Raw genomic sequence first — 14,101 nt, 5'->3', positions numbered from 1 at the left:
ATCACCTTTTGTGACCTGACAAGCAAAGTCAATGGGAAAGCCGGATTTGCTTAACAACCAAGTTACTAACTTAACATCTGCAATGATTCCCTTAACTGTGGCAAGCAAGGTTGCAAAATGGGACAAAAGTCACTTAACAAATGTCTCACTTAGCAACAGAAGTTTGAGACTCAATTGTGTTGAGTCGAGGACTTCCTGTACTATTTTCCATGTAGGTGAACAACTGTAGAAATTCTAATACACTTTGAAATATCTTCAAAAGCAATACGCAGGTTTGAGATTAACAATTTATTCAAGTAGAAGGCATAATTCAAGACAACCTTAGAAAAAAATTAACTGAGGCTCATATTAAACTTTATGCTGAACAAAATTTGGTCATTCGGTCTAATATGGGAGGGATGAACCCTGGGTATTTGTCTGACCGACTATTGACAGACAGGACAATGCTGTTACATGCAGTGCAACTGTTTTACTTTACAACCCAAGAGCTTAGATATGGGAGGAAAAACTTTGTTACAATTAGAATTGAATAACTGCAGTACTTTTCTTCAGAAAAAAAGGAAACAGCATAAGCAGCTAGCCAGGCATATTTTTGTTTTTTGTCAAAGCACGGAGTTAAGAAAAAAAGTCAAGGCTATAGGAGTAGATTATTAATTCTCCATTCATAAATACTTTTCCCATCCCACCCCCACATATCTTTAGAAGTCCATAGTAAAAGTCTTTGCCTGTACAAACACAGTACATTAAAACACTCCCTATCCTGCTTTATACTTCACCTAATCTTAAAAAGTTCTCTGGATTTTCATTAAAGGTGAAGTCACATACTAAAGATAGATGGTCTGATGGGTAATGGAAAGATGGGAGCCTATTGGGTCCAATTTGCTCCTCAGTTAAAAGGCTGAGGGCAGCATCTACTTTTAAGGCCTGTTGTGAATACCAGATGTAATCAATTGTATGACTGCATTCTCCAGAAGGACGGATCTTCCATGTGGTGTATGGAGGCTCTGTTAGCCCATCTGTACTCAGCAGTTTATAAGCACTGTTTAGGTTTAGACTAGATTCAGCGAATTGCTTATATACTTCTTCTGTAGGCTCAGCATTGAAATCACCACAGACTATAAGAGGGATCTCTGCATCCTGGGTGATCTGTTTTAGATTTTCAAGAAGATCAGCACCTTGAGCAGATCGAAACCTCTCCCAGCCATTGCGAGCTTTCAAGTGGGTGACAGCAACACAGAACATTTTCCCAGTCTCATTACATTTCAGGATCTGAACTATAGCCACTTGATTGGTCTTGAACTTCATTGCTGTCAACCCGATGTTGGTACTATTAATTAGTGTAAACCTGTCCTTAAGGAAGAACAAGGCACAGCCATCTGGGCCATTGTTACATTCCACATCTAAACATGGAGAATATGGTTTAGGAAGAAAAGCACATTGGTAGCCTAGCCGACTGAGTAATGGCTGAAAAGTATCAAAATAGTGGTCCACTTCTTGTAGACAGAGGATATCGGGCTGGTAAGCAAGGATCTCTTCTAAAATGAGGCACTTCCTTTCTTCCCATCTCAAGGCTTCCATGGGGCATTGGATAAAGTTGTCCTTGCCTTCTCCAAGAGCTGGAATGAAGAAAATATATCAGTTAAGAAAACCTTCTGTAGGAAATATTTTCCTTCCCATTAAAATACATAAAAACCAATAGTCCAATCCATACTCTTAGTGGAATTCTGTAGAAACTGTTGGTATATTTTTAGTCATCTAGTACTACAGAACTGTATGACAAATTTAGTCTTCCTTGCTCAAATCTTCATGAATGGCAGACACTGACTAGTACAATTTTGTTCCTAATCTAGTGAAACAGCAATTTTTGCAATTCCAATTTCGCTTTGCTTAGTAAATTCAAAATAAAGCCTAAAGTTGATTATTCTACCCTATTTATGCATCCATTTTATTTTAATATCCTAAACTATATTCGTATATTTCTAAACCATGGGACTGAAACTCGTATGCTGACACAAAAATTACTACATTGCAATGACCATTTTGTGAATAAATGTTACTTGATTTATGCCTCCAAACATAAATCATGAAAAAGAAGATACATTTCACATTATCCAAAGGTAAATTCAAGGTGACAACTCCACTGGATTCATTATCAACCAAAAGTTTAAAAAACAGCAGTTTAATTCATACATAAGGAATAATCTAAGGTAAAAACACATATGAATCAGAATATGTGGTAGAATCTACAGCTAGAGTGGGCGTGGGTGGAGTTAAGAGACTGGCTAGTTTGGAATCCCTGCAGAGGAGGAAGCAAAGGAGTCTTGATTCCCCCCTAAAATCCCTGGAGCCTTTATCTGGTTGTTTCCGAGAGTGCAGTCTGGTGCGATTCTTGTGAACAGGCAAGTAAAACTACTATGATCAGCTCACGATGTTGTTCTGGTTCCTAGCACCTCATGTATATTTATTGGCTATTTTAAAGTCAGGGTGTCTGTCCACTTTTCACATTCTACTTTTTAAAATAATATTTTAAGATACTTTCTGACATTGGCAATAAATTTCATATTTGGATAATCTTTATATATTCCAGGTTTATTATTTCTGTGAGTTATCAACATTTTAAATCTTTGCTCTGACTGATGATCCTGCCATTTTGTTAGTGATACGATAAAATAAAAAGTAATACAATTATTACTTTCTGGCTGATTTTTTAAAAATAAATATTGAAAAGTTGACATTCAAAACAAGTTTCTACCCAGAAAATAAGGAAAGGGGCTTTTAGGTAGCAAACTTAATTATATGTCATCCATTACTATGTGTTTTTGATTGGTCGTGCTGATTGCAAATTCTGATAATTATAGGCTAACTAAACTCTCTATGACCCATTGGGTCATCCTTTGAGAGAAAGGCAGTACAGATGTTCCCCCCACTTTCCATGGGGCATAATCAGGTTGACAGTATTTTTTTTTTATTTCCAATGACATATAAGTTGTCATGATCACCTCAGAAGAATAATATATAGGTTATATTGCATGATTGTGGGTTCACTGCAATGATCAGAACTTCGAAAATAAAATTGGTCTGAATTTCATAGAAATTCCAGTTGTACAGGTGTAATAGGTTTTTTAAGTTTGTAGATTTGAGATATCTTAATTCAAAAATTGTTCCAGTAGTACCCCAAATCTGCTAACTTAAAGAATACATAAAAAGATCTATCAACTGAATGAAATGAATTTTACAAGGCTCAAATACAATTTCTTAGTTAAGATTGTACCTTGGGCAAGTATATTCCATTGCATAACTCTGATGGGCTGATGATTTCTGACAAAACTGGTCCTCAAGTCCACAAAATCCCTTTGGAGCCGGGCTGGACGGTTCTGAAGAACTATCTGGCATTCTTCAAGCAGATCTTTAGGATCTATAGGATCCAGAAACTCAGGATCTGTTTGTTCTAAGTACTCCTGATGTTTAGTAATGACACCGCTACTCAAAGTCTTTGCCAGTGCACTATACAGCCTACTTGTACTGTTGCCCATGGAATACCCTGAAAAGGAAAGAAGAATTTTAGTACAGCAATTCCAATTTCTTCTTTGTTAACTTCTCTCAGATCAAAACAAATGCATTCATCATTAGAGTTCACATTCAATATGATAGCTTTATAGTGCTGGTAGTCTCCAGATATAATGAACCTCAGTTTTCAAAATTTGCAGCCAATGTTAAGAGGTATGCTATATAATATAAGCAAGCACAATTGACAGCATATTTTTCAATATGAAGTTAACAACGCAATACTCATTTCCCCTTTTAAATACCACAAATTTAAGTTCCCCTTTTTGTGCTGTCCTCTTAAGATATTTCACTTAGTAATTTTTATAATCTCTATAAACAGTTTCAATCAACCTATGTTATACCTAACCAGTTGCAGTTTTTTCCAGTTGCCTATTCAGCTTTTTCATTTATTGAACTGATATTTGAAGGTGATCTATCACATTTCAAATATTTTTACCAAGTTGTATATCCCAGCTAATTATGCCAATAGTAGCAGCTATTAAATCTGAGACAGTAATCCAGCAGGATTGCTTCTTGCTAAATAACTCAGCCTACAAAATTTCTGACATACCACATCATGGAACACAGAACTTTATTTTTTCCCAATCTCACAAGAAAGCCAAATCATAAATATTCTGCTTTATTAACCAGCAAATACATGTTATAATCACAAATCAATTTAAAGCTCATTCATTTCTACTTCTTACTTTCATAAAAAAGATGTTCCTGTAATGTACTTTAAACAAATGCTTGGGTTTACAAAGTATTTTTTCCTGACATCAGCAATACTCTGCAAAAAAACCCAAGGAGATATGCTAAATAGATAAGCTAAAATTTAAAATGGAAAGAACTGCAATATAAAATTGTGCTCTGGCTTTTCAATAGCTTTATTTTTTCTGCAGATACTAGACACCTCATAATCCCATGATCCTACTACTAGTAAGATGGTGATTTAAATTCTGTTTATAATATATAATCAAGTGCCATCCTGCCCCTGCCAATCTGAACACCACCATCTTAGGCGCTGCATGTGAACCAAGAAGCTACCTTGCACTTTAAAAAGATGCTATTCATATGATTTCCAGTGTCAAAAGATAAACTTTTTCCCCATATACTTCTAGTAATAGCAAAGCCTATATTAATCTTTTCAAGGCTGCAAAATAATGATTCCCACTAGCCTTAAAATAGGGAAATAAGATTTGGACACTTTATTATCTTCCTTGTTTCCTCCGACTGCTCTTTGTAATTCTATTTTAGTCCAACAACAGTTTATAATTCACAAAGCAGGAAAAGTTAAAGAGTTCAGCCTTATAGACCTGTCGAGTTATTCAAGTGGCATTTTGTTGAAAAGTGGGCTTTCTAATAACAAAAAGGTAATATTTTAGAAAGTTCCTAGTTATATTAAACAATAATTACCTGATAAATTGGATGGATACGTCAACATCAACACAAGTGGTAAACAACTCTATGGAGAATTGCACACAGAATTGCCAGCCTCCAAAGTCATGTGTGAGCTTTTCCTATGCCACTGGTACACAAGAGACACCTAGTGGTTTTTTATATAACTTCCCATTGAGACAGCTTTTTTTAAAAAAAACAAACAAAAACAAAATCCATTATCACTATTAGCTTAAATAAAAACTAAGTTTATGTGTGCTTTTTCTGATGCCTCATCATTTGTTGCTCTTTTATTGCAACCTGACTGAACTGCTTAGAGCCAGCTGTTTCCCTCAGCCTAAGAATAGGGTTCCTGCTCACCCAAGCAGTGTTTTTCAACCTTAGCAAATTTATTATAGGTGTCCTTCAACTCCCAGAATTCTCCAGCCACATTTGCACTAAAGCAGGGGTCTCCAACCTTGGCAACTTTAAGACTTGTGGACTTCAACTCCCAGAATTCCTCAGCAAGTCAAAGTCCAAAAGTCTTAAAGTTGCCAAGGTTGGAAACCCCGGCACTAAAGTGATTCTCGGTGTTTTTCTCTACCTTGATATTTCAGTCTCATAAATTGACTAGGTCAGGGGTAGGCAACCTCGGCTCTTTTATGACTCATGGAATTCTGGGAGTTGAAGTCCATGAGTCATAAAAGAGTCGAGGTTGCCTACCCCTGGACTAGGTGAAGTAAAGCACTCAGTACTTTTTGAATGCTGCGGCACTCTTTTTCTTTTGCAATGGAAGATACAAATCTCATCACACACCAAGGCATGATTTTCATCATCATGATTTGCTAGATAAGAAACAATTGATTTACAAAAGTTCTTGTTTTAAAAAATCACAAGGACTGGATTGAAAGCAAAAATAAACCATAATAGCACACAATGTGTGAACCCAGTAATCACTGGCTGAACTTTGCATTTAACATTTCTTCACAAAAATTCATCAGTTAGCTCAGGGGTCGGCAACCTCGGCTCTTTTATGACTCGTGGACTTCAACTCCCAGAATTCCTGAGCCAGCGTAGCTGGCTCAGGAATTCTGGGAGTTGAAGTCCACGAGTCATAAAAGAGCCGAGGTTGCCGACCCCTGAGTTAGCTTGTTCTTTGTCTAATAATAGAAAAATATTCTTGATTTATGTGATTTTTCAGGCAAATTCCTTAATGAGTCCATTTATACAATCAGTATCCACCATGCTGTTTCACATTTAGTCCAGTGAGTAAGCAATGATTCTTTTTACCAGTGTTCTCTCAATTAAATTCTCAGATGTTCTTCAAGATTTGGCTGAGATGACATATTAGAAAACACTGAAAGTGAGTCATGAACAGCAACACACCCAAAAGCAGAATGTGTGCTTTGAAGCATGTCCTGAGGTAACAACAACCCTTTCAAAATGTGAAATGTTTTTAATTGGACTAGGAACAAAGGAATGCCTTGTTATTTCTTTCTATCTCTAAGATCTTATAATTCTATCATGACAAGTGAAATTAAAAATGATGATACCCCTGGAGCAATCCAGTTTTAGATTATAAATCTCACGTTGAAGGATATGTGGTCTACATAATTGATTGGTTTTGTTCTGAAAAAAATTGAAAGGTTCTAATAAGTTTTAAGACTCCTCCACGTCATGATTACAGCTTCACGCAGCTTTGATTTTGTTTAAAGGCATTGCAATCAAAACCACTCTTCAAATTGTATCTTCATTCTAATTGTGAAATAAACACACATACTATGTTGAATCAGTTTGCTGGATTCAGTGGACTTGTGATGATTTTATTTTAGCAGTGATGAATCACCAATTCAAATCAAATTACCTTTTAAATCAAGCCACACATTTAAATCAAATTGATTCTGAATTAAATTACAAATTTAACTTGGATCTCAGTTTATTTGTGCACTTCTGTTCACCACAATTATGCTTTCCAAGTTAAACCAAATCACTATTTTGGATTAACATACATCTATAAATGTAGGTGTAATTTCATTGTACAATATGCAAAATGACTTCCTAAACTTGCTGCTCAGAACCATTTTTAGTAGAGCAGTAGAGAAATGCAAGTGGCAAATGAACATCAGCTCCAGGAGTACACATTGTACAATAATGCCTTATTCTTAAAATATTTAGTGTTTTCACAGAGAAAGTTCAATCTATTTAAATTATTTGAAAAGCTACAACAGATTTGTTCATCAAAATTCATACTGGTGCAAAAACTTCATGAAGTTTTCTGGTCCTGAAACAATTTTAATCATTCTACTTTATTGCACAGAATCTTCAAAGAATGGTTAAGTCATTTCTCTCCCTCCCCATGCAATTGATAGTTGCATATGGTATATATAACCAGAACAGAAAATTTCCCAAGTTTACTTGCATATTTAATATTATGCAGGAGTGGTGGGTGCATCTTGAAAGCCTTACTAATGATATGCCTGCAACTGTTATTTTGAAGACAAATCTTAGCTAGAAAAGATGGTTCATATTTCAAAGCTATTTTAACCTGCAATTAAGCTGTTCCTCTCCCATTCCTTTGTGAACTATCTGGAGGGATTTAGGCATTTTGGTAGCAACAAAAATTTCTTGAAATTACCAATCTACATAACTCTGAGACTGTCCTGTGTCTCCTCCCAACCCAACTTACAATTTTAGACAGCAATCTGTTATTACCATGCCAAGCCTTCTTTGCTAAATTGTTTGGAGAAGCTGCAATATTCTAGGTACGGTATTTGTAATTCCAGTTTAAAACAGAGGCTGATTCTGTCTAATTCTTGTCTGATAAAGCAGATCATAGTCATCAGCAGAATGATATCAATCCTTAAACTCCTACAGCTGCATTGCAATAGTATGCAGCAGCAAAACCTTAACATGGAACTCATCTCTCACTCTAAAAATATGTACATTCTCTGATGGATCAGACAGCAGCAAACATCTAACAACTGTATATTCTTGAAATTCTAGATATCTTGGTTATAAAACATTTCCCCTTAAATACGATGTTTCATTCCCTTATTAGATATTTTTACAGACTATGCCTTCAGATGTAATTTGTCAGTAGTTTGCACGTAATATTTTATATTGAACTGTAAATCTTTTACAAGTTTAAAATATGCCGAGCTTAGGAAATAATGGTATGAAAGTCCACTAGCTGCTTCTGTCTAACCTTGTACAGTTGAATATTGCTGCTTCCAGCAGAATAAGTAGGTTGCTTAATTGTGCCTATCTCAGTTACAGAAAGTTACTCAATAGTGCTTATGCAATGGTACTGGATTGTTCAACGCAGACAATTAATATCCACAGAACCAGCCAGATCCTGACAGCAATCACTAGTCCCCTTTACACAGTGCAATTCTAGCAATTTGTATTCAGAAAATAAGCTCAATGAAGCTTGCTTTGGGTTAAAATGTCACCAATCAATAATTGGGCTATCGTGGCAATTGTAACTGCTGATGTTACAGATATAAGCTCTGATAAATATTTGCAAGATCCCATGTGTGCTATCATTTATATATTTTTTATAAATATTTGTACAAATACTATTGAACATGTTTTATATATTCAGATTATTGCTGGTAATTTTGCAGATTGTTAAACCAGCTTCTATAACAAAAACTTATTTTTATATAATATTAAAAATAATGATTTATAATAACTAGGTATATTTAATTTCCTAAGTCAAATCATATCCTAGAATAAAGGATGCAAATATGTTATGGGCTATCCAAGGGCTACTATTTCATATCGCCATGAATCCACTAAGTAAAGTGATTACCAGTTTGGAGTGTGGTATCATCAGTAATCTATGCCTTTCATAATTTCTTGCATTGACTATTGTTGTGCGCTCTGTACAGGGCTGCCTTTGAAAACTACTTAGAAGCTGCAATTGATACGACCTGCCTAATAATGAACAAAAGCTGCCAGTGTGTTACATAACACCTGTGTGAGGATTCTGCAATGGGTTTCAATAGGCTAAGCAAATGAGAATCTCAAGAATATCCTCCCCGCTCCGAGACAGAGGGCAAAGTATTGTTTTGAGGGCACACTTTGGAACAACTTAGTTCTGGATATTTAAATAGAGTCCTCCTTTACAGTTTTCCAGAAAGCAGTATAGACCGAGTTCTTTCATAGAATCAGTTGAAAAATATTGGGAATTGCTTATTTGCTTGGGTTTTTTTTTCTGGAAGATGTGTGCCTCTGATATGCTATTACAGTTCCTGAGCAATTTGTGCAAATCACTGTAAGACTACAGCACTTTTAATATCTCTGGCTTCAAGTAAACAAAGATATACCTAAGATACAGAAAATTTAGCATTTTATATGTAAACTTCATGTGCTAGATATCTTAACAGGATACCTTGTTCTGAATAATGTTCAAATGTTGGCTTATTTTGTTTGCCTACAGTACTGAACGATGGAAAACTCATTTCAAAATATTAAATGAGAAGTTCTCTAGACAACATCCTGGATCGCCTTATTTAAAAAGTTGCTAAAAACTCAGGCTATTTATTTATCCATCTAGTCCAGTATTGACTGGAGTTAATTTCCAGGATTCAGATTCTTTGTACTTGATCTTTGCTAAACTGGAGATGCCAAGGATTGGAATCTTCTCTTTGCCATGCAAGGATTTTGTTAGGAATTCTGAACAAGACTTGTGACAACAAAGGGTACACTGGGATTAACTCAGTCAAATCAAATTAGGAGATTAAAAAAATGCTTTGAATCATTCTGTAATCACCTATTTGAGAAGATTTCCAAGAAATGTAGATAGGATGGTCTTTAGACAAAAGATATCAGGGATACAGCTGCAGGCAAGCCTTCTTCCCTTTTATACCATTTTATGGAAAAGACAAATTTCTTTAGTGTTAACATAGCAACAATCCTGAAAGAGCTGAAGTAGTGCTCTTATTTCTGAGTAGACATTACCCTGAAAGTATTAAAAAAAATAAATTTGTGGTTTGTAAGGTTGTTTGCAAATTTTTAGGTGTACAATAATGTTTCAAAGTAGAGACTGTTGTTTGAATATCAAAATACTTTTAAAATATCAAAACAGTCCCTTTTGAATGTGAAACAACCGTTTCAAACCTGAAACAACTACTTTAATGTCTAGGTGGATAAGGCAGTGGAGAATTATATTAATTATAAATAATTTTAACATGAAATCAAATTTAGTTTGTATCTTTGTTTCAGCTACTATCTGGAAGGTGACTCAGAGCACCCAAAAGTTGGATTTGGCCTTCAACTAAGAATAAGGCATATATCCTCTGCTTTATGGCAAGGAAGTATACAAATTACTAATAGTCTTGCTTCCCATAACCTATACCCTTGAATTATCCTAGACTGCAGCAATTCTTCAGCACAAAACAGTCCAATAAATCTGGAGGATGCTAGGCTGGGCAAGATTGAGCTGGACAAACAAGTCAGAAGCTGATAACAGCTGGCAGTGACTTTTGTATGTGCCATTTCAACTATGTTATCAAGTTTACATTAAGTTCTTGAAGCAGAAAGAACTAGTGAGCTAGATAAACTATTGCTCCCTAATCTTTATACAGATCGCAATTGAGCTACAAGAAATAGCAAAAATGCAGATAAGGCTTAAAGGATATTCATTGGACTTAACAGAGTAACCACAGAACATAGTCATACCACCTTTAAAGAAAAGGTCATATAATTGCTCTTTTATGTATTGTATTAAAGTATGTGCAAGCCCTAATAACTGTTTGTTAAGCATATTATAATTGGTTTGATAATCATATTATACTGAGCCATACATCATGGTTTATAATACCTGGATTAATATAGTATCTTACACAAAAGCTAAATAAATCACTTTATGGCTGTTCACAATCTGTGTACCTATGTTTTGTGATTTAGTGACTTTCAGGGTAGGTCAAATGGCTAGGCTCAAAAACAGTAGTTGTCATTTCTATAAGAAGGCTGGACATGTCAGTTGACAAATTACAATAAACAGGGAAACATAATTCATCAGTATATTATATGTAGATAAAATGCAGTTTTATCTAAATCCTTTGCTTAGCTAGGGTACACAAGGTATCCTGTACTTTATATATTTACCTCCCTCAGGACAGACATGCATCACATATCTGCATAATTTGAAAATGAAATATAATAGGTAACTTTACTAATAAGTATTTTCATACCCAAAACACATGGAACAATATATTGTAATACATGCTATAGTCTTGCCCATTTATTGTCATACTCTAATACCTATTAGAAAGTTAAAAGAAACTTTAGTAAAATTAGAGGACAGGGCTATTACAGATATAATCTTAAATCCCAGGAATAGTTTATAGAAATAAACTAGAAAGTCAAATCTTTTTTTTCCCAAGGAAAACAGTGACGCCTGAAAGAACAAATGATATTGGATATCTAACAGACGTCATTCATTGACTTTTTTTTTATTTGTCTTTCCTAGTTGAGAAAAGCAGCTTTCAATTATCCCAGCAACCAATCTATATATCTCATGGCTCTCAATTTTTATTGGGTCCAGAACATTTGTACAGGTAGTCCTCGACTAACAATCACTATTGAGCTCAAATATCCGTTGCTAAGTGAAACATTTGTTAAGTAAATTTTGCTCCATTTTATGACCTTTTTTGCCACAGTTGTTAAGTGAATCACTGCAATTGTTAAGTTACTAACATGGTTGTTAAGTGAATCTGGCTTTCCCATTGACTGCTTGTCAGAAGTTTACAAAGGATGATCACATGACTAGAGGACTCTGCAATTGTCATAAATATGAGTCAGTTGCCAGGCATCTGAATTTTGATCACCTGACCGTGGGGATGCTGCAAGGGTTGTAAATGTGAAAAATGGCCAGAAGTCACTTTTTCAATGATGTTGTAACTTCAAACAGTCACTACATGAACTGTTATAAGTCAAGGACTACCTCTACATCCATTTTCAACCAGCTACTTTGGATCCAGCACAGAATCTGGTAGCCAGAAGCAAAGAAGGCACTTCCCAGATCAACCAAAAGCAATCACCCCAAATGTCAGTGTAATGGCAAGATCTCGGAAACCCGGCTTCCCGTCACAATTTAGGATTACAGGCAATTCTCAACTTACAACCACAACTGAGCCCCAAATTTCTGTTGCTAAGTGAGACATTTGCTAAGTGAGCTTTGCCCCATTTTATGACCTTTCTTGCCACAGTGAAGTGAGTCCTGGCAGTTGTTCAGTGAATCTGGTTTCTCTATTGACTTTGCTTGTGAGAAGGTCGCAAAAGGGTGATCACATGACCCTGGGACACTGCAACTGTCCTAAATATGAATCAGTCGCCATGCCTCTGAATTTTGATCACGTGACCCTGAGGATGCTGCAAGGGTTGGAATGGTGAAAAAAATGGTCATTAAGTCGCTTTCCCCAGTGCCGTGGTAACTTTGAACGGTCACTAAAGGAACCGATGTAAGTCGAGGACTACCTGTAATCCTGTCTACATATGCCACCCACAAAACGGGGCATCACCTTTCAAGGCTTTCCAAGGCATTAGGGAGAATGCAGGGAAGTTTCTCGCCCGACCCTTGCGACTTCCTCCTCGCTCCCTCGGAGTGAGGTGGGGGGGCGGAGGGGGGGCATCGAATATTAAGACACTGGAACCCCAACATTCCAGCCATTCCAGAAGGTTCTAAACCAGGGGTCTTCAAACTTGGCCCTTTGATGACTTGTGGACTTCAACTCCCAGAATTCCTCAGCCAGCAAAGCTGGCTGAGGAATTCTGGGAGTTGAAGTCCACAAGTCATCAAAGGGCCAAGTTTGAAGACCCCTGTTCTAAAGACTCACCAGCCTGGGAATTGGCAGCTCCCGAACCGCCTGGCGCAGGGCGACTGCAGCGCGGAACTCCGGCGGTAGCCGAGGAAGAGGCGAGGAGGGCCGACGGGGAGAGGGCTCTCTTCACTGGAGCCGGGGAACGGAGCAGCATCGTGGAGGAAGAGGCGGAAGAAGGAGTGCAGCAGAGGTTAGACAGGGCTGAACACAGGGACCTCAGAGAGCTCTGATACATAATTAACGCTACGGACGTCGGCACACGAGACGGATGAAAAAAAATAAATAAAAATTAAAACGAAACAGCTCCGCAACGGGAGCGGGCTAAAAGCTAACCTTGCTCTACGCCAATGCCGACTTCTTTCTGCCTTTCAGAGCCCGCAGAAGGGGCACGGATTGGAAAAAAAAAAAAAAAGAGAGCCTCGGCTGCCCGCTGCAGTGGCAGAAAGACGCTAGCCCAGGAGAAGCCCACGGAAAGTGCCGCTAATAGCCGAGACCGGGAACACGAGCACCAGAAGTACAGTCGCCCCCCCCCCCTCCGCCACCACACCCGGCTCCTGCCGGCATTGACGCAAGCGCATCTTCCAAGAGTAAGATGAGGGCGGGGGGGAGAAGGAACTGAAGAATTTCTCCTTCGGCTTCCTCCTCTCGACGAATGGAAGGCGTTCGGCACGCCTGCGAACGGAAGCAGCGGCAGGAGGCTAAAACGGCAACTTCCAGGCCAGGGAACAAACGGAGAAAGCAACTCCGGGTGAGAGGCTCAGTATGCGTGTTTCTTCCTCCCCTCTAGGAAAAAAATGGTACGTTCTAATCTTGGCACCGAAGTTCCCCCCCCCCGGAAAGGTCTGTTGGTGACGTCACACGGAACGTTGACTCGTCGGGTGGGGGTGGGTGCGGGGGTGTTGGCCGGAACCTCCCCCTATTTTCGCGCTCGTGGGAAGGGAAGGGGGCGTTGTCTCCCGGCTGATCGAGGTCACGCGACGTTTGGGTTTGCCCTTTCATCTCATTCATTTTTCTGCTCTCCTTTTGTGGAGGAAGCAGGTCTCGGTGGAACAAGCTGATAAAAGCATTCGATTTCCTATTCGCAGTGTTGAGAAGAGCGCTCGGAATGAGACCTGGAGTCCTGCACATCTTACTAAATATGTCCAACTTTGTGTGTTTTTTAAAACAATAATCGTGCCACTACTTTAGAAAGAAGCAATAGATTTCTTTGGACCTTTTTCTAAAATCTGGGGGTCTCAAGATAAATTGGAACTACAAATCCCAGAATATCCCAATCCTTTGGCATATAATGTTCCAACACATTTCGAGGCCAGCAATTGCGGATGACTATGCTCAGTGGGTTAGGACGC

At 37.7% G+C, this 14,101-nt stretch overlaps 1 protein-coding gene across 3 annotated transcripts; it reads right to left on the bottom strand.

Moving 5' to 3' along the window:
* Positions 1-275: 275 nt before the first annotated feature.
* Positions 276-13,533, bottom strand: NOCT (nocturnin). 3 transcript variants are annotated; one of them, XM_083367549.1, is made up of 5 exons: positions 13,086-13,213; positions 12,768-12,881; positions 4,963-5,127; positions 3,272-3,541; positions 276-1,616 (listed from the first exon to the last, which is right to left on the bottom strand). In XM_083367549.1, exons 3-5 carry the CDS (start codon positions 4,988-4,990, stop codon positions 766-768), a joined length of 1,149 nt encoding a protein of 382 aa, XP_083223675.1. In that variant the 5' UTR covers positions 4,991-5,127; positions 12,768-12,881; positions 13,086-13,213; the 3' UTR covers positions 276-765. The 3 variants fall into 3 exon arrangements, with proteins under 3 accessions (XP_083223675.1, XP_083223674.1, XP_083223676.1); XM_083367548.1 differs by lacking the exon at positions 4,963-5,127 and having other exon boundaries at positions 12,768-13,533; XM_083367550.1 differs by lacking the exons at positions 4,963-5,127; positions 12,768-12,881; positions 13,086-13,213 and adding an exon at positions 9,701-9,889.
* Between the last annotated feature and the right edge of the window lie 568 nt (positions 13,534-14,101).

This window comes from Vipera ursinii (assembly GCF_947247035.1).
Source record: "Vipera ursinii genome assembly, chromosome: 7".
Lineage (NCBI taxonomy): Eukaryota > Metazoa > Chordata > Lepidosauria > Squamata > Viperidae > Vipera > Vipera ursinii.
This window is presented reverse-complemented; position numbering and strand designations above follow the sequence as displayed.

Excerpts from the sequence above, each read along its gene's own strand:
- NOCT (XM_083367548.1), bottom strand. The coding sequence starts at position 12,987 with ATGTATCAGAGCTCTCTGAGGTCCCTGTGTTCAGCCCTGTCTAACCTC. Across the intron at positions 3,542-12,767 it reads AGCTGCCAATTCCCAGGCTG|GGTATTCCATGGGCAACAGT; the intron begins GTGAGTCTTTAG and ends TTTCCTTTTCAG. Across the intron at positions 1,617-3,271 it reads ATGGAATATACTTGCCCAAG|CTCTTGGAGAAGGCAAGGAC; the intron begins GTACAATCTTAA and ends TCTTCATTCCAG.